At 39.2% G+C, this 23,068-nt stretch overlaps 1 protein-coding gene across 2 annotated transcripts in view; it reads left to right on the top strand.

The window, feature by feature from the left end:
• The window catches only part of LOC118423761 (secernin-2-like), a 41,003-nt gene that overhangs the window by 4,024 nt on the left and 13,911 nt on the right, over nt 1–23,068 (top strand). Inside the window, exons 2-3 of one of the 2 annotated variants that reach the window (XM_035831972.1) lie at nt 2,389–2,449; nt 7,246–7,429. In XM_035831972.1, the coding sequence (XP_035687865.1) occupies nt 7,247–7,429 (183 nt within the window). In that variant the 5' untranslated portion in view covers nt 2,389–2,449; nt 7,246. The remainder of the gene's footprint in view (nt 1–2,388; nt 2,450–7,245; nt 7,430–23,068) is intronic. The other variant, XM_035831971.1, reaches the window with a different exon arrangement.

The following is a 23,068-nucleotide window of genomic DNA, read 5'->3' as shown; positions in this document are numbered from 1 at the left end:
TTTTATTTGTTTGTTTGTTTGTGTTGCTTGGCATGCAATTGAGTGTGCCAATGGTGTGAAAGCTCTTATTCTACATCAGACCCCAGAATTTTGAACCTGACTTAATGTAGAAAATATTGTGAAATATTTTGAGTAGTCGTAGACAGGCAAAAGGCTGGATTGACAATTTCTTCTACCTGCCACAACAAAAAGACAACAAATGAACTAAAATGTTTAAAAGCCAGGTAAAGCCAGTTATCTAGCTCCTAATTAAGTTCTCTAATACCAGTGATTTGGTGAGAGAATATAACAACATTTTCACCAGGTAATTTTGCATAATTCATGTGTGAACCTGTGTTTCCTCCATGTTTCCCTTGGGAAATTCACCATGATTTATATGCCCTGCATGTAACATAAAGTTGTTTCAGTCAATGTCAATTTTGGCCATTGTTGTGACCTTCCTTCTCTAACCTTGTTTAAAGATGGAAATATACTAGTATATTCATGCATTGCTTCCAGTATTCATGCATTGCTACCAGTAATGCTAAAAGAAGGATGGAAGGAACTGAATCCATATTGTTGATTTTTGTGTAAAAGTTTTTCCAAACAATTTCACCTGAAAGCAGTAATATCAATATTTCTGTTAATCTTTGATGACAAAATTTGCATCATTACTACTTTGTACTGAAAAGTGATTCATGTGCAATTTTTACTTTGCTTCAGGACGGTACCTTGTCACCTTGTTAAAGTGATATCAGATGCGTCCCTCGGGGAGCTATTAATGGTGAATCCCTGCTGATGAAGCAGATGTCACTGTGAAGTCAACATGTCATTAGTTCAGTCACAATGTCACAGACAGATGTTGCTGTAAAACTGGTACATGTACTGTGAATGGTAAAACTTTGGCAGTGGCTTTATTTTCACAATCTATACAGAATCCATGACAAATGATCTTCAAAATATGATCTTCAAAATTTTTTTTTCTGGGAAATCTGGAGACTTTTAGAAATCGCCAGATTTTTCAATTTTCAACGACGTGTGAGGCTCGTGACTTTTCACAAAGTATCTAGTTTTGTTCTAAGGGCTCGAAATACTGGGTGCATCACTGCATGTGCATGTGCACCCAGGTGCACCCAAAATTGGAGCTGTGCACCCAATTGTGCATAGGGTGCACCCAAATATTTTCTTGAGTTTATGTATGTAAAGATATCAAAGTGTACTAGTATACATCGTATTATTGGCATTTAAGGTTTAGAAAGATTATAAAAATGTCTGTCATGGTACTTGTTTAAGAATTTGATAGCATATAACTATGTTTGTTATTAGGTTTTTCTGACATTCTACTTAAATTTAAGTAGTCCACCCAATTTTTTCAGCTGGGTGCACCAGTGCACCTAATCCCCAAAATGAATTTCGAGCCCTGCAATGACAACCACTATAGAACACAATAAAAGTGTATGTAAAAAAGCCACTCTTTGCTTCACAATCACATTGTACTGACACATGTGCAAAAGTGGTACATTTAAAAATAAAGCATTATGTTCAACCATATCAGTAATATCAGGGCTCGAAATACCCCCTGCATATTCAAGTTAGTGCAGGTAAAATTGGAGCTGTGCAGGTATTTCTGGTGTCTACCTGCACCTAACCTGCACTGGTAACGTTACATGTACTGGGGTTTATACATAAAAGTCCTATGATGATGTAGCTGTGTGTGGATTGTTATTAGCTGCTTTAAGTGTTGCCACCTAGTATATAAGAAAAAAATAGCAATGGTTCCTGAACAACTTTAGTATTGAACCATACTTCCTAAATTCAGAGTGTTGCAGGTAAAATTTGGCTGGTGCAGGTAATTTTCAATGTTACCTACACAAGTGACCTGCACAAGTTACCTGAACAAGTGCAGGTATGCCAAAAAAATTATTTCGAGCCCTGTACAGTACTGATTTTCCCAAACTACAGGGAATCCATAACAAATAATTTTCGAAATAGTCTGGAGATTTTTCAAAACAATCTCCATATTTTCTGGAGGAAAAAATCTGTTTAAAAAATCGTCAGTCACAACAGCACTTGACGCCCCCCCCCCCCCAAATAAAACCACACACAAAATGAATTAATGGTAAATCATAATCTTGTATGTAGACACTGCTGATCTAGACTACCTTTACAAAATCAAAGTTTCTCAAAAGAGACAAAACACCAAGCATTTTAGAGCTGGAAATTACAGGTAAGGGTTCTGGCTGTTTTATTTTGTGGAAAAAACTAGGATTTTAGCCATGTTTTGGGTGTCCTGGACTGTCTAGAATATGTGTTTTTATGTCCGCTCTGGAGAGGTCAAAGGTAACCAGTGTTTGGTCTGCTGCAGTGTTGACTTTGACCTTTGCACTTGAAACAATTGATACTTTCTAGACGGACATATTAGACGTCAAACTTCACTGCCATTGTGAGTTTTCCACCAGCTAAACCTCAGGTAGGCGACATTTGACAGCCTTTTTCTATGTTTACATGTTTTCTATGTATTTGAAAACTTACAATGGTGGCCAGCATGTTATATAGCTGCTACTAATCAGCAGTTTAGAGGGGTACACTCACTAACTCACTGTCCAGTTTCACTATCCGGGTACACTATACTTTTACATATGTTCACAATTACTGTTATAAATAAATATATATCTAAATGTAGACCTTCCACAAACTTAGATTAAAAACACAGTGAACACTACATTATCAGCCATACCAATTTAATTGATTGGTTCACGGATTCTCCCGCTCCTATTTTTTTGGGGAAAAAATAAAAATAAAAATTACCACTCGGCAAATTTTCACCATTAATGAAACCATTCACCAACTTTCTGGTGTAGCAAATTGGCCTTTACATTATAAGCTCCTTAAAATGTGGGTATTATTATTCCACTAATATTTTTCATTCATGAAGAATGGGACAAACATAAAAACTGACACTACTTTTGTAATTTTCAACAAACAGGTGCTGTTACTGTACAGTAATAGTGTTTTTGTACTTTTTTCAAGCTGAAAACTTTTTATTCTTTAAAGGCATACTACGGGATTTTTGAACAAAACAAAAAGTAGCTTTTCCTACTTTTTCTTTACATTGTTAGTTCAATCAACCCTATAGCATTGCATACCAATATTCATGGAGAGATGCTGCGACATCAATGCACCACATTATGATGTATAAAAATTGTGATCTTCCAAGAAACAGATGGGCACAGGCTGGTTACTGCCTCTGTGTGTTGTTGTTTCTTGCTTATCAGCCTGGCTTCCCAGTGGGGGGCCAGTTGACAGTTCCTCTGAGTACAGTAGACTAGCTTTCTGTACAAGGTTTCTTGCAGTTTTGAAGGGAATATGACCTCAGCTTGTGATATCCTACAAAATAGACTAATAAGTTCATGATTATATGCTATTTTAGAATGATTAGATATAGGTGTTTCCAAAGAAGATCTCCATTGTGTTCTTTATCTGCAGTCTGCCATGCATGTGCTAACTGATTACCCCACCCCGGGGGACCTACCGGTGGCAAGCAAGACCTGGAGGGTCTAACTTGGGGGGACACAAGGTTACAGGGTGCCTAGAGCGGAATGTTTGTAGGCTAATCCTTTACGTTGCAAACGTGAAATAATGACACAAAAGTGTCAAAAAGTGACAAAAAGTAGTAGTAAATCTGATATTTCTTAATTCTAGAATATTTCAAATTTGAGCGCAAAAAACTGCGTAGTATGCCTTTAAGTTTTGGATTAGCCCTTATCTTTACCCCAACCATTTTACAATTTTTTTTTTCGCCCTATCGCTCCATATTTTTTATGAAAAAATCCGTGAACCAAGAAATTAAATTGCCCAACTGTGAAGTTATGTCACAGCTAACTTGAAGACATGTAAATTTCCTTACATTGTACGGAAATTTGACCCTCTCCAGGAAGTACTGAGAGTGGTCTGTCCCTCTCGACAGTGGCATGTTTACTTTCAGAAGAGGGGCTTTGCATAGCTAGCTCTGCATGCTCTTTTCTGTAACATGTAGGCACTTTTTGATTTTGCATAATTTTTAGGGAATGCCATACTGTAAATGCAGAAATTTTCACGGTGGTTTATTGTTCGTGGTTTTTGCAGTCGCCGCTTCACCGCGAACTTAAATCCACCGCGAACATTTTTCTATAGCAGTAATAGACTACAGTGCATGTTGCTATCGCGAACTTAAAACCACCACGAAAAGTCGCTTTTCCTGCTACTGCGAAATTAAATCCCCGCAAACTTAAATGCATTTACAGTATTGTATTCATGTAATTCATAGCGAGGCATCCAAATTATACGTACTTGCCTTCCTTGATTTTAGCTTAATACGTAGGAGTTTCTTCCGATCCTAATTCAGTGTAAAGTGTTGTCAGGACCCCCATACAGACCAACTCATATGTACATATAGAAGCTGGCCAGCACAGATAAGAAACTTACTCTTTTTTTGCTGTCAGGAACGTCTGTTCCTTCTGTGTAAGCTGTCTGAGGTACTCCCTTTTCCATCTTGATAATGTCATGATCATGTTTTGATGCGTCTATTTAGCACAGATTGAATTATCAAAAGCTGTCTGGCGGGTATAAATGTTTCAGTGAGGGTTCCAGGGGTATATTCCAATGGTACCATGCTCCAGTATGAATTAATTATGGGGCTGACTTGCTGCCTTTCGGGTAAAAATTCCCAGGCCGGCAATGAATGTTGATAGATTTTATAACATGGGGGTATAGGGTCCTTCTGTTTTCAGATACATTTGGTCATATCAAGGAACTTTTGGTCATATTTTACCAACCTTATCTTGCTGTTTTATGCATGTACTAAATAATAATGGTCTCAAAAGTAAGCATTTTTACTTAATAAGAATTCCTTGAAGGATAGTATGACAAGACATTGTTGCAGAGAGACTACATGTATACAAAGGGTTACTCAAGATCTTGTGGCTACAAATTAGTACAATTACAAAGGGTTTGTGTATGTTTAAAGCTATCCAAGCCAACTAGGCTACGATGTAGATACTTAGATAATGGTCTCAAAACTGAAATTCTTATATCTGTGAACTGTATGAAGTGTGGTGTCACAGTGCTTTTAAGAGACAACAATGGTTTGGCAACTGGAAATCTGGTGGCTACAATGGGGTGTGAATCATTAAAGCTTATATCCCGGCCAGTCTTTCTTGCCCAAAGCAGTCGTTAGGACAGCCACCTGACTCCATATGTAACAATTGATGAACTGGAGCAGGACTAATTCCATCATGCAAAAGCAGCCAGGCTAATCGATGTTCCGGATCTAGTTTATGGCAGCTCCATTCCATGGTTTTATTTCCATTTCTCACACCGTAGCTGAGGACATGGACGTATTGATGTTTCGGTCTCCGCAAAATAGATATTCAATAGTAGTAAGTCAGACGTAAGATGCACTGTACATGAGTAAGCACAGAGAATACGAGTATCGCTGCATTGTGAATAATAAACAAGGGTTATATGGTACTCATAAATATGCATGTACATTACCTGTATTAACGTCTTCATTCAAACTCAATGCTTTTAACTGTATCATCTGAACGTGTACAATGAAATCATCATATTTCAGCTTGGCTTTAAAAAATTTTGATGGTTTCTTTCAGCTGAGACTGTAACACTAGATAACCTTTATCCGTGAGGTAACCTATATCCGTTGTTTTTCGTAACAGGGTGTTGGGGCACATCAAGCCGAGGGGTGGTAGTTTAAAACTGCAATATACTGAAAATATTGCAATTTGAAACCAACGTCCATTGACGTGATATCCCCAAATGCCCTGGTTTTAAAAGCAACGGATATAGGTTACCCAACGGATAAAGGTGAACTAGTGTTAAACTGTATCGGAAAAGAAAGTTCCCTGTAGAATAATGTGGGGCTCTGCCAGGCCATTAGAATAGCCCTGATTGCAACACATCTTGGAGATGGCAGCGGATATGGACAGCCATGGATTTAAATGCCTTTACAAAATGCAGGCAAGATTACCTAACAGCTGAGCCCTCATGAATCACGCCGTACATTATAAGACTGATTGTTTTCCTTTGGTCGATCCCAGAGTCTGTGTCAGGCTTAGTTCATGCAGCCTTGGAGAAGAGAAAGACGGACAATCACTGTGTTCTTAGTCATCAATGTGATCTCAGACTTACGACATGCAGCACAAGTGCAAATAAAGATGTCAACATGGCAATTTCGAGCGGGAAAATGTCCCTGATAAAAAGTATGCCCGTCGCCCCGGTAATAAGTGTAAAAGCCTGCCAAGTGCGGTTATTCACAGCATGGCACCCAATTGGTGTTGCAATATCCCACAATTTTGGACTAATGGAAGCTAATAGTGCGACAAGCAAATCCCAGCACTCGCGCCTCCACAATCCATACCCAGCAACAAGCTGGCATTGATTTTTCTAGGGTGTATTTAAACCCCCTGTTGTGGTGCTTAACTGTGTTTTGTGCCGGTATTGATATCTGTAATTTCCGAGTCCACACCTGGGTCCGTACAAGGGGCTGTCTAGACATTATGAAACTGAAGGTGCTGTCATTTGTCTTCTTAGCTTTGTGGTAAGGACAGAAAAAAGGTGACCTAGATCAAGCTTGCTGTTTTTTATGGGGATGGTTAAAACAGATAACCTGGGGTTAGGCCTACGTCACATTTCCAAACCGGGACCCGGCCAGGTGGCTTTCGGAAATGAAAAGTATGATATGAGACAGTAAACTTTACAAGACGTAAAGAGAATAGGCGTGGGCATTATTTGTGCATATTTTTACATAATACATTTTTTTTATAAAGCCCGTCCGGGCCGCGGTTTAGATATGTGACGCTAAGCCTTAACCTGACACAAAAAACTTTGTTCTCAGAATGCTTCATTTTCCATGGTCTGCAATGCCGATCATAATGCATGCTGTTGAGCAACCTCCCACCCCCATTGCTTCACTTTTCAAACAATGCATGTAATGTTACACATGATTATGTCCATATATAAGTGGATATCTTTCATTGTACTGTTCCCAAAACTCTGATGCTGACTGCACTTCATTTTTTTAAGTAATGTACATACTAGAATAGTAGCTCTCTTCTTGTTCATCATAAAAGTTTGATCATAAAGTAAATGGCCTATACTCAGGTGTCCTGTCCAAAGAAGACTGCTATCACTCAGGCCATCTTTGTAACACTCTTGGGAGCCATTATTCTGAGTCTGTTCTGATCACAAACTTTTCTCCTGTGTCCACCCCAGAATGGCTGACAGTTCCAACCAATCACATCGCTGTCCCAAGTCATGTGACACGTTCGTCGCCTTACCTCCGGCCACCGCGGACGGGCACATCATTTTCGCCAAGAATTCCGACCGTCCGGCAAACGAGGTCCAAGAAGTGGTCTACTTCCCGGAGGGCTCATACGAGGCTGGGACCCAACTGGAGGTGAATACGAAAACACACTTTATAGTGACATTATCATTCCCACTGTGTCCTGCAGGGTAACAGCTATATCCCCCTGATGGCATTTCAAGTCCTTTGAGCTTTCTGCTGCTTCGGGTCTCGGGATATTTCGAAAGTTTTAATGGGCCATAAAGATTTTCGAGTTGAGAGGGAAAACGAAACATGACGCACAGCCATTATGCTTAGGTGGTGAAGAGATCCTTTATGGCGTGTGTAGTCGTAAACTGTTAAGAAAGCCCGGCAAAGGACTTAGCCTCATAGTTGCCCATCCTTCTCAAGTTTTAGTCTGATCATGATAGGAATGCTAAGTTTATACTTCAAAGTTTTTATCTTTTATACAATGCAAAAGACCAATAAATTTTCAGCTGTGCCCATTGGCATTCATTAACAATTAGATCCAATTTCGTAACAAATGCTAAAATGTCTGTGGTAAAGTGTAATCTGCTTTCATGAAATGTATGTCGAAAGATGGGTGACAGAATCAAAAGCCAGATAATGCGCATTTCTGTCCATTATATTGCACCATTGGAAAGGTGTGCCAAAGATGGAACAAAATGGCCGCTTGCCTCAAAAGAACAGATCAATTCAAGCTGAGCGTCCTCAAATGTGACGTTTTATTGAAGGATCACTTCTACCCATGATGAATACCATGTCAGTGCAGCAGTCAATACTGATCAATGTCCTAATAATACAGTATGTAAAGTGTTGCCAGTTTTCTTCTGTAACATGCTGAGTTTTACATATGCCGCTTGGATAGGCCTGGCACTCGTGGGTCAGATATGTGCATAGATCTATGAATATGTTTTAAATCTCTGATAAAAACTCTTTGCCCCACGGCCCCAAAATATTTCTTATGTGGAAAACAAAATCTTTGTTGTAGACTTGGTTAGATTCAATCGTTAGATCATGAAAGATTTATGTAAGAAGTTACGAAGATACTGTATGTTCTTCCTTGTTGTTTAAGTAGAATATAGTATGTGAGCTTTGTTGGTAGTTTGTCATGTCAGATGATATCTATGTTCTTCACAGTAATATACAAAACGTAGGAAGTATACAGATGACGATGAATACATGATGAATAGAAATGACCTGGAAGTTTTCTCTACGTGCTAAGACTGACTTATCTATATTTGATAACAATGGCACTTATTAGGACAATACATTTGCCAATGGAACATACCTCCTTTTTTCTGACCCAGGAAAATCCTCAAGAAGGGAACAATAGAGCTAGTCAAACTTTTGTGGCCTGAGTCTCTTGACCCTGCAAACTCTTTAACAAACATTGGCAGCTCTTTTTACACAGCATTTCATCAGTTATTTTACCATGGGGCTTCTAAATCTTATCTTCTATTTGAGAATTAGTTAAAACCAATTTGGAATCTCTTTAACACTGTATAGTATTTAATAGCAAAGAAGGACTGCTTCACAACATCCCATATCAGTGCATAAAGAATGCATAGCAAATGCATTTCCCATGCATTGTCAATCACTGTCATGCTAGTAATGGAATGGTTGAGCCTATTGCAATGTTAGCTGTTAGTGTTGCTATATAATAGAGCTGCTGTAGGTGTAAATTTGAGGTATTTTCAGTAAGCCTGGCACAGCATTTTTGATAGCTGTCCATAAATCAGTGAACAAACTTAATCTAAGGTGAAGACGCAGCCGGAATTCGGCATGAGGAGAAACTTGTTGTCCGCCTCCCCGGAAAGATTAGGGTGAATCTGGAACAACACCTTCTGGGAAATTGAGATTCATTCGGTGGCAGGCGTAAGACACGGGAGCAGAGGTGAGCCGCGGTAGTTCACGGGAGACGACACTCTGCGTCAATCTCACATCGATTTGATGTGATTATAAGACGTGTGGAGGGTTTGGGTCATGTAGCTGACTGCAAATGTCAAGAGATGTCAGAGCGACGTTTCTGTCTTTTGTTGTCACCCCTGCAACCGGTGCACAAATCAGCAGCCATCTAAACTGGGGAGAAAAACACTTTTCATCAGTTCAAAATGTCACTGACATATTTTGCCAGATGCATTCTTAGAATACAAATGTACATTACCGGTAGCTTACTAGTCCAGGCCTCAATGCCATCATCAATATTTCCCTTGAGACTTTTTTGGTGGACAAACTTGGTCTCGTGTGTTCCCGACGTTTCTTCTAATACTAGATTCAGTAATACATTGTATATGATAGTTGATGCACGTTTACGAGTAGAATGTATCGCCTCTATTGCAACTTTGTATACTTACAGACTTTTATGATTATTACTGTGACATCAAAATATCTGTCCTGAATAACCGATAGAAATTGTGGAACAGAATTTATGTGGTGCTTGGCAGAAATTTAAGATTACCCGTACATCTTGTTCTTGAAATTTTTCAAAGACTGTTAGAACTTTGAACTTTCTATTACCTCCGCTAAATGGAGCATCACTGCTGTGTTCATTTCTCTGTCATGACCCCATTGACCTTGACGGTTGTAAAGATGCCCAGCCAATGGGAGGGGGGCTGTTCAGTCTTTCATCTCGTCCAGTGAGGCGAGTTTCTCCTTACAAAGGCTGAGACCTTTAGTATAATCAAATCAAGTGCAGTGGACATGATTGATCAAGGCTATTGCAGGGCTACATGTGCAGACTCCAAATGTTTCTGCAGGAAATACTCGCTGCAATATCGGAAAAGTAGAGTGGGAAATTTTTTCGATAGTCCTAATGTTTTGCTTCTTCCATTACTACCTCTACCTCTACCTAACCTACCTACCTAGTCCCTTGACCTCCTGGTCGTTGGGGGGGACAAGGTATGCACCAAATTCTGCAATGTAAAAGAATATAAATGAATACACAACAGAGTTATACAGTGCACTGAATTGCTTTCCTGTAGGGTACAATCTAAAACTTTTTAAGACAATGGTAAACAAACATCTGTCTTCAGAATCCAGTACTGTAATCCAAAATGCACGAGTGGCTCCATGAGCCTTGTTTTGTGGTGAACTCCAAGTAAACTTGAAAAAAGAAAAACTTCAGCTTTTGCTATATTAGTGAAGAATTGGTACTGCAGTTATAGACTACTCAGCCTCTTAATGCTTATGTTTTACCACCTTGTCGTGATTGAAAAGTGGCTAATTTCTGCCTCCATATGGCTGCATGGCGGCTGTACTATCAAATTGGTCACGTACAAAATAGATTTTCCTCGGTTAGTGCTGCTTGTGACCTTTGCTAATCGCAGCTATAAGAGAGCTAATGTTGCAGGCGAGAGTAATGCAGGTCGTAATACAAATAGATGACTGTCATTCAGGAGGCAACAGCATGCATCTCAATGTCGTGGTCGTAATTTCTCTGCTGTTGCCTGAATGTTAGTGTCTGGTTTCCTTTAGGTTCTTTTCAAATATGGTGAAAGGATAGTAATGAATGCTCAGACATGGCAGTGATAGCAATGTTGCATTCCTTACAATATGGACAAAATTTCCTGTAGTCAGAATTCAAAAGGTTGCAACAAGTTAATGTGTCCTCTTTGGATGTTTTTCACCATGAAAATCAAAGTGCCCAGGTTTTCTGCCAGCTGTGACAATATTAAAAAGTAAAAGACCACAGGCTATGCAAAGAGCCAGTGTATACTGCACATTTCATAACTTATATCTCAGTCAAAGCTTGAGATTGAGGGTACATATCCGTGCTGAATATTGAAAAAAGATTTCTACTCATTCAAGACGATGAAGTTCATCCTTTTCTGTTTAGGATTTTTTTGTTTTTCAAAACTAATTAAGAATACAATTGATTAACAGCAAACAAAGGTCACACTTGAGAACACAGGTATGTACACCATGAAGGGGGTGCCTTGCAATTGTATCATATTGAAAAATATCATCCTCCAGTGCCAGGTGTGCTGGAGTGATTGAGATTCCTTGCATGATGTGCCCGGCTCTGACATCTCAATAACTCATTACAGCTGCTGTAACAGTGGCAATAAACATGAGGCCGGTTGTAACACTGAGGTAGGAACATACTTAATGACCCTTTTTATTGGAAGAAGTAATGGTCCATAGTCTCATTTCGCACTTGATGTTTGAAGGATTTTTAATGGTGATACCTTGAGAGCTATGTTTCATATACAATTAAATGACTACTCATTGTCCAATGATCTTGTCTCTTGGCCAGCACAGATCTGGATGAGAATTTATAATGGGTTAGTGCAATTTCAAATTATACAAATTGTGATTCTTATCTTTGAAATTTCATAGCTTTATCTTTATTACATCACAGTGCTTTGTTCTGATAAAAGCTTGGCCCAGACTTTAAAGTATCACCTGACATGTCTTTGGCAATAGGATTCTTATTTATGTTCTATCGTACATCAGATGCCCCTATTGCACATAGTTCATTAACTTAAAATACTTCTTGCTCCAAATTTATTCAATGCATGTATCTCCTTCCACATCTTGCTTCAAATGACAGGTGTACAGATTGTTGTACAGTTGTTTGAGCACAATGCCTTCCTCCAGAAAGCTGTCTGTAACCATAGCTGTAATTTCAGCACCCTGGACAGGGATATCTTTCTACCACCAATAATAGATACCTTCAGTGATCTAAATACAGCCTGCATGTACATGTACAGGTTAGAGCAGGTACAATTGGAGCTGTGCAGCAGTCTTTTTGTATTTCTGATGTATACAGCACAGAACTTGCACTGGTGTATGTATTTGTTTATAAATTTGCCTAAAATATGTGCATTCCAAATCCCGTAGTACAGCTGATTCAAATTTCAATACAGTGTCTGAAACATCCTTAACACATAAATTTTGATGGACAGGGAATTGAAAATGAATTGTGAAGAAATAATTGCACAGTAAGTATCCTGTCCAAATCCATATGTATTGTCTCTGTGTTGTCAGCATGGCTAGCCCTTTGTAATAGCCATAGGCTAGTTGGGCAGCCCTGGCTGTGTGTCCTGAACAGCCAAACCACTGTAAGTAATTGTGAATGCCACCTGTACCTGTGCTGGTCTGTGAAAAAAAACTAATTTTAAGCCCTGAATCTGTTCCGCTGCTCCAAACTGTTATAGGGTACAAACTACGCACCTCTTTGCATGTTCAAAGGAAGCAATTGCTTCCAATAACCACTACCAGCTGTTGGGCAGAGATAGAGTTGCATCCATACAAAAGAACGATTTTAAACGTCTACAGTTTGCTTGACTGGCGGACTGCAGTGCTGTAATGACAGCCCCACCCAAGGATGAAGATGACGGATGGCCGCTGTGATAGAATCTGGCTGCTCCACCCAGAATTTCTCAAATCTGGGCTGCGTAATTACTGTTGACATGCGGGAACCGTGCTGATGATGCATCGGACTGGCGCGGAAAACTTCACTCGTGTTTTATCACCGTCTGGCGTTGAAGATATTAAACTGGAACTAGTGTCTGGCACGAGTAAGACTTCAGTAGGCTATACAGTCTCAGGCTTCAGCACACACCACATATGTGGGATTGTGTATAATCAGAAATGACTTCATATCTGGATGGTAATTTTCAAGAGTTACATAATCCATTGGGCTGGTTTGGAAAACTTCACTTGTGTTTTATCACCGTCTGGCGTTGAAGATATTAAACTCGAACTTGTCTGGCACGAGTAAGACTTCAGTAGGCGATACAATAAAACCAGAGATGACTTGATATCTGGATGGTAATTTTAACGAGTTACATAATCGATAGGGGCAAGAACAGCAGGGATGACATGTAGGGCTGTCTCGGAAAACTTCACTCATGCTTTATCACCGTCTGGCGTTGAAGATATTAAACTCGAACAACTGTCTGGCACGAATAAGACTTCAGTAGACAATACAGTCTCAACATGCTTCAACACACAGCATGTATATATGTAGGATTGTGTATAACCAACCAGAGATGAATTCATATCTGGATGGTAATTTTCAAGAGTTACATAATCCAAAGAGGCAGTATATAACTGTTACATTGGTGACGCATTGAGCTGGTTCGGAAAACTTCACTCATGCTTTATCAGCGTCTGGCATGGAAGATATTAAACTCGAACTATTCGATCTGGCAGTAGATGATGCAGTCACACCTTGCTTCAGCACGCAGCACATATGTAGGATTGTGTATAACCAACCAGTGATGACTTCATATCTGGATGGTAACTTTTAAGAGTTATATAATCCAAAGAGGCAGTATATAAGTGTTACAGTGGTAACACATTGGGCTAGTTCAGAAAACTTCACTCATATTTTATCACCGTCTGGCGTTGAAGATATTAAACTCGAACAACTGTCTGGCATGAGTAAGACTTCAGTAGATGATGAAGTCTCACCATGCTTCAACACACAGCATGTATGTGGGATTGATATAATCAGAGATGACTTCATATCTGGATGGTAGTTTTCAAGAGTTACGTAATCCAAAAAGGCAGTATATAACTGTAACAGTAGTGACGCATTGGGCTAGTTCGGAAAACTTCACTCATATTTTATCACAGTCTGGCATGGAAGATATTAAACTCCAACTAGTCTAGCATGAATAACACTTAGTAGGCAATATAGTGTCACTTTTCCTAAACTCATACATGTGGCACCTACATAGAATTGTATTACTGGATATCTGGTAATGATTTCAAGTGTTACACAATCAAGAGAGATAGATGTTTAATGTCTATAGAAGAAAAAGAAATTTAGCATGGATTCTTCAATGCCTGAAAGACAAATCCTGCCTCCATTTTGTTTTTCTTGCGTACTCTCTTAGAGCTAAGATTGGATTAAACTTAGGATGCTTCGGCCGACCCTTTTGCTTTTTGTCCCCTGACCTTGATCTTGATTTCATTGTGTTAGGATTCTTACCAGAACTCTCCAGTACATGGAAGTCTTCCCTGTCACCACCTAAGGGACAGTAACAGTTCCAATGGCATTGTCTTTCTAGAGGAACCATTTTTTAAAAACTGTTCCTGTTAAAACACGATTAATGTATCAGTGACATGTTCAACCGTTCTTTTCATTTCCGTAGTTATTTACTATTATTGATCATTTTTTTAAAGATCTCAAACTTATCCAGTTGCAGAGATTGAGTTCTCTTTGAATTTGTGTAGGTATTTTTTTTCATATAGAGTCAATACTTTACAAACACAACCAAACTCCATGTAGGCCCAGGTTATCTCTTGACTAGGACATAGCACTGTGCATACAGATCACATTGGATTTGTCTTCTGGGCTTCTTACTCAGATTAGAGATAATGGCATTGTCCATATCAAAAGGAGGACCCCCATTCACTAGGACATTACTGTGGCTTTAATTGCTGCAATAATGCAGAAGAAACCCTGTGAGTTGTAATTCACATTCCTATTGTGGCAATTCCAATAGCTTCGTGATCTGAGATAAGAAGAGATCTGCAATCTATTGGATTCACATAAAAATTTCATGGATCCATGCTCCAAGTTTAGGAGGGCGAGTTCCTTATCGACAGAATTAGTCTAAATGTCATGCCGCAATGACTTGCATAGAAGATTACACAAGAAATGCTTTTGTAATGTACTGTTGCCTCTCTGGGTGTCACTTATAATGAATAGGTACATGTATATGTTCCAAAGTTATGTTCACCTAATTCAAAGTGTGCTCTGCAAACAGAAATGTAGTTGCCAAGTGAAAGAAACTAATTAAAATTACTTGTGAATTATTACAGTCTGATAGACTCATAGAGACGCAGTGCAAGGCGTGATCTATAACAACATTTTTTTTTCATGTGAATGTATTATGGCACCTGGTGGAACATCTATTTGTTTCAGATTTTTCCTCCACCGTACGCTGACACAAATGCAGCTGTACACACCAAATCACATTATATCTTTTCTCCATATTGTATTCAACACCACAACACAAGGGCATAACTTTGCACCTAGAAGTTTTGAAAGTGTTTTACACTTACAAATGTACTGATTGGACCATAGTTGATGGGATAGATACTGTTTGGATTACATTGTTCCTCAATTTCGGCATAGATGTACCTGTACCGTAGATCAAATTTGGCATTCAGCATAAATTCAGCTAGTGAAGCCACCCAGGTATTGTATCAGGAGAGATACAGCAGCTGATTCGGAGCAAGATTCAGCACGCGTCACCGCTGGGGCTCCAGATTTCCATCGAGCTCGACGTGTGAGATTCTGTTTGCGACAGAGATTAGTAGCATCCATATATCACATTACCAGGCTGTGTTAACAGATACTATAACACTAGTAACAGCCAGAATCAGTTTTGCGCACAATTCATTGTGTGAGAAAGTTATGTGTGAGAAATCTTCAAGTTTCCCTTCCCCAAATCAGAAATTTTTGTACGTGTATCAGGTTATGTACTGGGAACAGGGCCCTACTGCACAGTAACACTTAGCTGGGCAACCCTGGGTAAAAAGACAGACTGAGAAAACAAAAAGATAGATAAAACAATTTATCTCCACCAGAATAAGTTACCCATGCAATGAATCATTCACTAGGAACACATTTACATTTCATGGGTCCAGCAGAATATCATTATATGTAAATCTGGGGCAATGTACTAGTAGAGCATAGCTTATCTATTGTGTAGTATGGATAAACTAACAGTTATTTTGGTACAAATCTAACAAATGACAAATGTAGATGGAGTACGTTTTGACTAAGATAAAAATGCATGCATTACTCCCAGTAAAGTATGTATCTAAAAGCTTTTAGCACTTAAGAAAACTTTGTTGGCAGCTCTAAGCACCACCACTTTTGAACTCAAGCCAACTAAACCAACTCTTGCAATCATCCTTTTTTGATCACAGATCCTAATACATGATGTCTGAGAACTTTCTCAAAAACATTTCATACCTTTCTAAACTCTTAGTCTGTGCCTGGAAGCCTGATGTGAATGTGCATGTTTTGTGGTTAGCCAGAGGTTGTAAGTCCTTCAATCCAGTACATTTACTCTTAATGGGTGTTATAGGATGGAATGTACCGATGAAAAATCTGTCTGTGTTTCTTGCTATTCATTAGTCTGAGCCTTGACAGAAAGAGTGGTCACGTACACACTCACTATTCTCACCATGCTCATGTGATAAAGCCCTACAACTTTTCACTTATTGCCATTCGTTACTTTGCATTGGCAACTGAAGCTTGAGTTTGAGATTAAGTTTGAAAAGGGACAAATGTGAAAGAGAAGACCGTTTTCATAGGCCAGGCATATCTATTTCTTGTAAAGCACTGTATAGAAGTAAACTTTTTGTCACACGTTTTACATTTAATGTGATATATGTTCAAGTGATTACTTAATGGTCTTCAAGGTCAAGAAGACAGCTTTACAGAAAGATGAGTCGATATTTTATAACCTAGAATGACTGGTGCCTATAGAAGTTTTCTATAGAGTTTCATGCAGGTTTTAGTTTTGTTAACTCTACTACATCTACTACATATATCCTACATGTATATGATGAAAGCTAGCTTGTATGGCCGCACGAATATCTACCCTGCGCCGCTCTGCCAAACATATGCATACGGCTATCTGTCACATGCAAATACTGGCCTTCTCGGCGCTATCTCCAGCAAAGCTACCCTATCACATTACAAGTTGAATTCCGAAGCCGGATTACGAACCCCTCTGTTTCTCCCGACAGAACGGCGATTACGGCCCACATTTTGCGATCATTAGTATTCCGCCCGTGTCCGTTTCCCCCAGAAAGCAGGCCGGGCAGTCGGAGGGTAATGAAGCGCCGCTTGCTTGTTGTTGTCAGGAATGCCAAATTTAGCCCCCCCAATTGATGAGGAGAAAGGATACGAGTCAAGAGGCTCTTTACCCTTCCGCTGCTCCTGGCTCGGGGCTTAAGTGTTCCCCACAGAACTCTTAAATAAAAACTTGAAGGGCAGATGTTGCTTGTGCTTTTACAAGAAGACTTGTAAAAGTTATAGTTCAACTGAGGTGAAGGAATGTGCTTTGTTCTCCTCTATTCATGCCTTGTTCCTCTCAGATTTTGCTTCTGAAGTTCAAGTGATCAGATTTTCTTTGTTCTTTTGTATAAAGGAAACATATGTCCATAGAGATCACATGGCAGCAAGGAATATTATGTGTAACTGTAGGTCACAGACTTCTTATAGCTAGCAGGGCGTCTTGGAGTTATTGGCTGTCTGCTAAGTTTCATAGTAAATTGCATCTCTGATGACCCCCAAAAAAAGGTTGAAGGTTATCAATAGGTAATTTACATGATTGTCAATTCTTTAATATATGTACAAGTATTATCTCAAAATACCTTTGTTGCTTGGCTACCATGCCCTTTCCTGAGAACTCCTAGTTTTGTCCTGATACTGAGTCATACATAGATAAATTGCCACACTGCAGCAAGGAGTAGTACCATCCATTCACGTTGATGGAGGTAGCCAAGATAGAAAAAATGTCAGTCAGGTAAATCTATTGTAGGTTGCGTCATATCTTTTGGTGGTTGTGTCACAAGAAACCTTGAGATATAGTTTGGGTAACTGTAAAGTTCAGATGTACTCTATCCATTTTTCTTTATGTGCCTCATGCGTCACACGACGTGGGAGCTGCTAAGTCTAAGTAAGTCTTTCAGAAAACTTGTCTTGCATCTGATTCACAAAAACTTTGAATGTTGTGTACTGATCTACATCCCTCAGCTACATAATAAGTCACAGGTATGCATGACATATCCAGACTTCAGTGTATGCATGCAGCAGCTCTCACAATGGCCTCCCCAGGCTGTATTTTACCTGTGACATTTTGTTTAAGTACCCTTCAGGGGAGTGGAGTCGGCCTGATGAGGGGCTTTAATGGGCTCCAGCAGCTTGTAGGGTGTGCTGGAGGGGGCGTTATCATATCTCATGCCGGGAAGGAGCGAGGAAAAAAATGGAAAATGGTTCTTTGATATGCTACAATGCTATAAGTTACATCATGAACTTTTCACTGGATTTCCTCAATTTGTTGAATGAATTGGAATCTAAAAAAATTGGGTGAGTATTATATATAACCAATTTGTTCCTTAACTTCATGTTGGGAATGAGCGACAAAAAAATGGAAAATGGTTCTTTGATATGCTACAATGCTATAAGTTACATCATGAACTTTTCACTGGATTTCCTCAATTTATTGAATGAATTTGAATGTAAAAAAATTGGGTAAGTATTATGTATAACCAATATGTTCCTTAACTTCATGTTGGGAATGAGCGAGGAAAAAAATGGGAAATGGTTGACAAATGTTTATAGTTATAATGAGCATGCTTTATTAACATTCCTGCAAGCTTGCCAAGCAGTTGCTTGCACAAGCAATGTAACGTTACATATTTGGCTTTGCAGGTATCCTGAAAATCCTATTTAGCGTTCATAATCTTATGAATTGCTAACTGTTGGGTATCAAGATAGCACAGCATGACGTGGGCACTCCTGGTGATAAATTGCAGCAAAGCATACATTCTATCCCATTATTTAGCTGGTAGTCTCTCCACAGTTTCTGTATATATCAAATTTCATGGGTAGGAGGGATCTTCTGTGTCTGGAAGGTTCTGTGAAACCCATTTATGCACTGTGAAGAATTTGTAAAGCACACGTTAAGGATTCTTTCATGAAAAACACAACCTTTATTGAAGATTGGATTTCATGTCATGAGCCCGAATGACCTTTTAAAAGGGCTTGATAACCTAGTAATATTTTCTTTGTATATTCAGATTGATTGGTCATAGTCTTATTTTCACTTTTATGAGCTCTTGAAAGCATTGCAGATTTGAGTGAACTCTCTTAGTCTACCAGATTATCCTCAAATTTGCAATGATGTGCAAATTAGTCAGCTCTCTACAGGTTGAATCTGTAATGAAAGCCTTGTGATCCGTGTCATAGTGATAATCGCACACAAGATAGAGGAGAATATGAGGAAAGCAGAGGACAACTGAAGATGTGGGTCCTCTGTTCTGAACACCTTTGTTCAGACATCCCTATGCTCTCATACCTCTATGTTCCTATAATACTAACCTCAGCCCTAACATAGGTTTGTAACAACATAGGGGTGTCACAACACAATGTTTAGCCTATAGGGCTAATCTCTGAGAAATTACAGCAACTATAAGTAAAGGAAGAAAGGAAGCAATTATAGGGAAGCTACAAGCTTGAAACACTAAATGCTAAGATTGTACAGCTTTGTAATTTCACTGCTGTGTTGTCCATGAATTCCACATGATGTTGAATAATTTTGTCTTGTGCTCAACTACATTTGGCAATGACCCTGAACCTGAGCTCTGTACTACAAGGTCACTCGGAACACGTTTCCCCAGTCTCAGGTGCAAAGTGCCCCGGAATCTCTCCCTAAACTGCAGCCTCATTGGCAGAAATATCAGAGTTCAGCCTCATTTTGCAGCGTTCCCTTGCGGAGCCATTGCTCATTCCGGCATGGAAAATCCATGGAATCTCCCTAATGTGGACTATTGGGTCATAATTCACGGCGGAAAATGGCATGACAGGTGTGAAGGAATGTCAGCGGGAGCTGGTTGGTTAGTCGGAGAATTAGGCCAACATTGTTTGCTTCATCTGTGGTATTATGATCCATCACTACTTCAGGCAAAATAAATGGGTGGAGAGTACACATGTACATACGTATGTTTCCATATGTCAATATTCTTCAGGTTTTGAATCTGCATTCTTAACTAATAGCAATATTTTGTATTTGCATTTTGCACTTTTTAGACATTTTGATGAGCTGCGCATAAAGTGTTGGACAACATTACAGTGAGGAATAATTTCTGAATGGCAGAGAGCTATATGGTATTACATGTAATATTACATGTATATCTTGGTATTTCAGTTGGAGATATCTTGATTTTGTGAAGGCAAAATCCCTGCAAATGAACCCCTTGGGTGTGTTCTGTATTGTTGAAATGGCATGGGCCTGCCATATTTATAAATTGCTATTGGATATATAGCTAGAAATAGGTTTAACTTGAAGATTTCTTCATAAAATTGTTCTTGTTTGCATTACTAGATTTTCACAAGTCATGTTTATGGGGTGTATGTATAGAATTAAAGAATTATTGATGATGTATGAGAGCAATGCTTGAGTGTAGGTATTGTCTAAAGAGCTAAATTTCCAGTAACAGCATACAGCTACCTAACATTATAACTGAAGGTTATGTCCTTGGTGCTGAATTCCAGTTAGTTGTGCAATTGAAAAAAGTAGGCATTGCCTTAATTTGTGAAGAGCTACTTCTAGCTAGGAGACTAATCAACACCGTACATGTATACTGTACATTACATGTGTTCTGTTTGATGCTGTGTGGAAAGGTGGAAATGGTATTTCGATCCTAAAGGTCATATTCTTACACATGTGACAGGTTGAAAGTTGTATCCTAGTGATCTGTTTCGAATGGACTGCATGTATTTTTGTTTATTTTTGCTCAGATTGGCAGAATTTCAGAAAAGGCTAATGATGAACCAAATCTGTTTTAGTTGAATGATGCAATATTTATTCAACTGCATGTTATAGTCAACTCTCATAATTCCACCTTTGCCATTATACAGCAACATGAGAAAGATTACATGAAGCATTTACCTATAGCTGAAGGATGCCTGTCCTTGGTGCTGAATGCCTGTTAGTTGTGCAATTAATGATTAAAAGAGATGTACCAATGCAGCATTCAGTGATTCTGAAGTATATACACTTCAGATATTAAGGTGTTATCTTGAGAAGGCCTCTATAACAATGCTTTTTTTTATGTGGCTGCATTATGGCAGTTCAGTTCAGTTGCATTATTGCACCCAATGTTATTATAAGAGTTGATGTTACCATTGCTGTTGCATTTCTGCATCACAGATAAGGCAGAATTCTCCTTGAGCCATCTGCCCTGGAAACGGTGTTCCAAATTGGAATGGTTCCTGTCATATTTCCCTACCGATCTGTCAACTTAGCAGTTCGTATTTATGTGCAATTAATGTTAATTCCTGCAGCCGGGGTCCCTGGGGTGTCTGGCCTTTCTGTCACTGCGACAATCTCATAAAACATGGATGAACCAGACCCGGCATTCCATCATAAAATTCCTCTCGAATATTTCACTGATTTGGTAACATATACCATATGTGCACTCCATTATAAACTGTGAAAGGTGCAATTCTTGTCAATTTTGTAAAGGACCAGATCTTGTACCAGATCCAGGAATTTCAGCACCTATAATTTGCACAAAATATGCCTCTGATGTTTGCAAAATTTCATCATTACTGGTCAGATTTTAATTTGAATCCAATCTGTCTGAATCTAGTCATGCAGAAAGTTCAGATATGGAGAGCAAGTCTTGCTATGGCACAGCACAGTGCCTTTAAGCACTTTCTACTTTACAATGAGTGATTGTAGGCTGACGCTGAACAATCTCATATCATATGTTATACCCGGTCCTAATGCCATGCTTTTTGCGAACTACAGAAAGTCGTTGGGAAGATAAAGCGCAGTAACGGTCGTACGGCATAAATTCTAGCCCGGGCTGTCTCCGGTGAAAGGCAATACTCGTGCTGGCTACGTTTAATGACAGGAGTTATTGTCAGCAAAGGGCGTCCGCAGCATATTCAATCACGACAGGAGTAGAGGAATGAGACTGTTACGACTCCGACTGCTCACCCCGCTGCCCTCTTGCTTCTGTTTGTGTGCAGATGTGAGGCACCGGTGTGCAGTTTGCGGCAGTTTGCCCCAGGATTTATATTGCTTTGTCAACCCCCGTGAAAGGAATGCCCTAAGTCTGTGTCAAACTTTGGTTAGACCACTCTCGGCTCTTGCCAGGATGGATTGCTCCCGTCCAAAGCACACGCTTAGAGGGAATAGTAAAGTATGGAGAGGGAAAATGGCAAATTTCCAAACCCAGAAACCATGTTCGGATGCCTGAATTGGATACCGAGTCAGCAAAAGTCCTGGTCCTATTGTGAGAAACTATTACTGTAGCTTGTGTCTAGTTGTAGTTGTTGGGAAACACTACTCCGTGGCCACCTTTATCTAAGGGGTAGCCTATATCCATTGTATTTGAAAGGGGGGTATTTAGGGATATCTAGTCAACAGATGATGGTTTCAAATATATTAAAAATATTGCCACCATCCATTGACCCAATATCCGTTAATATCCTGTTTTAAAAATAACAGCTGATATTGACATAACATATTTAGTTATGTATTCAGCTGAAATGACATTAGAACTAAAAAAACTAATCGCACATATATGTACTTCTTGTGTTTACGAGCTCAGTGGGAATGATTGAACATAGAAGCCATATAATCACCCATGCACAAATGATGATGACCTTGTTTCACATTTCTAATGTCTAGACAAGTGTCCTATAAAACCTTTTAAGACCCTCATGATCCTATGATAAACATACTGTACGATGTAAGCTTACATAAAAGCACTGTCAGGCTTATTAAATTTTTATCCCCGAGGTTTTATCAGTATTTTCCCCATAAAGCTAATGTATAAAGTGTTTGTCCCACGCATGCGGACATATTATTGGGCACAAGATTGCTAACTTTTCCACTGCATGAACATGAAACTACCAGTTTCTAACTGACTGACTTTACCATATGCTATTAGGTTAAGAGTGAAAAAGTTTAAAAGCAATCTTCTTTTTTTTCACAAGTTACAAACTGCAAGTGA

This window comes from Branchiostoma floridae, chromosome 10 (genome assembly GCF_000003815.2).
Source record: "Branchiostoma floridae strain S238N-H82 chromosome 10, Bfl_VNyyK, whole genome shotgun sequence".
Classification (NCBI taxonomy): Eukaryota; Metazoa; Chordata; class Leptocardii; order Amphioxiformes; family Branchiostomatidae; genus Branchiostoma; species Branchiostoma floridae.
This window is presented reverse-complemented; position numbering and strand designations above follow the sequence as displayed.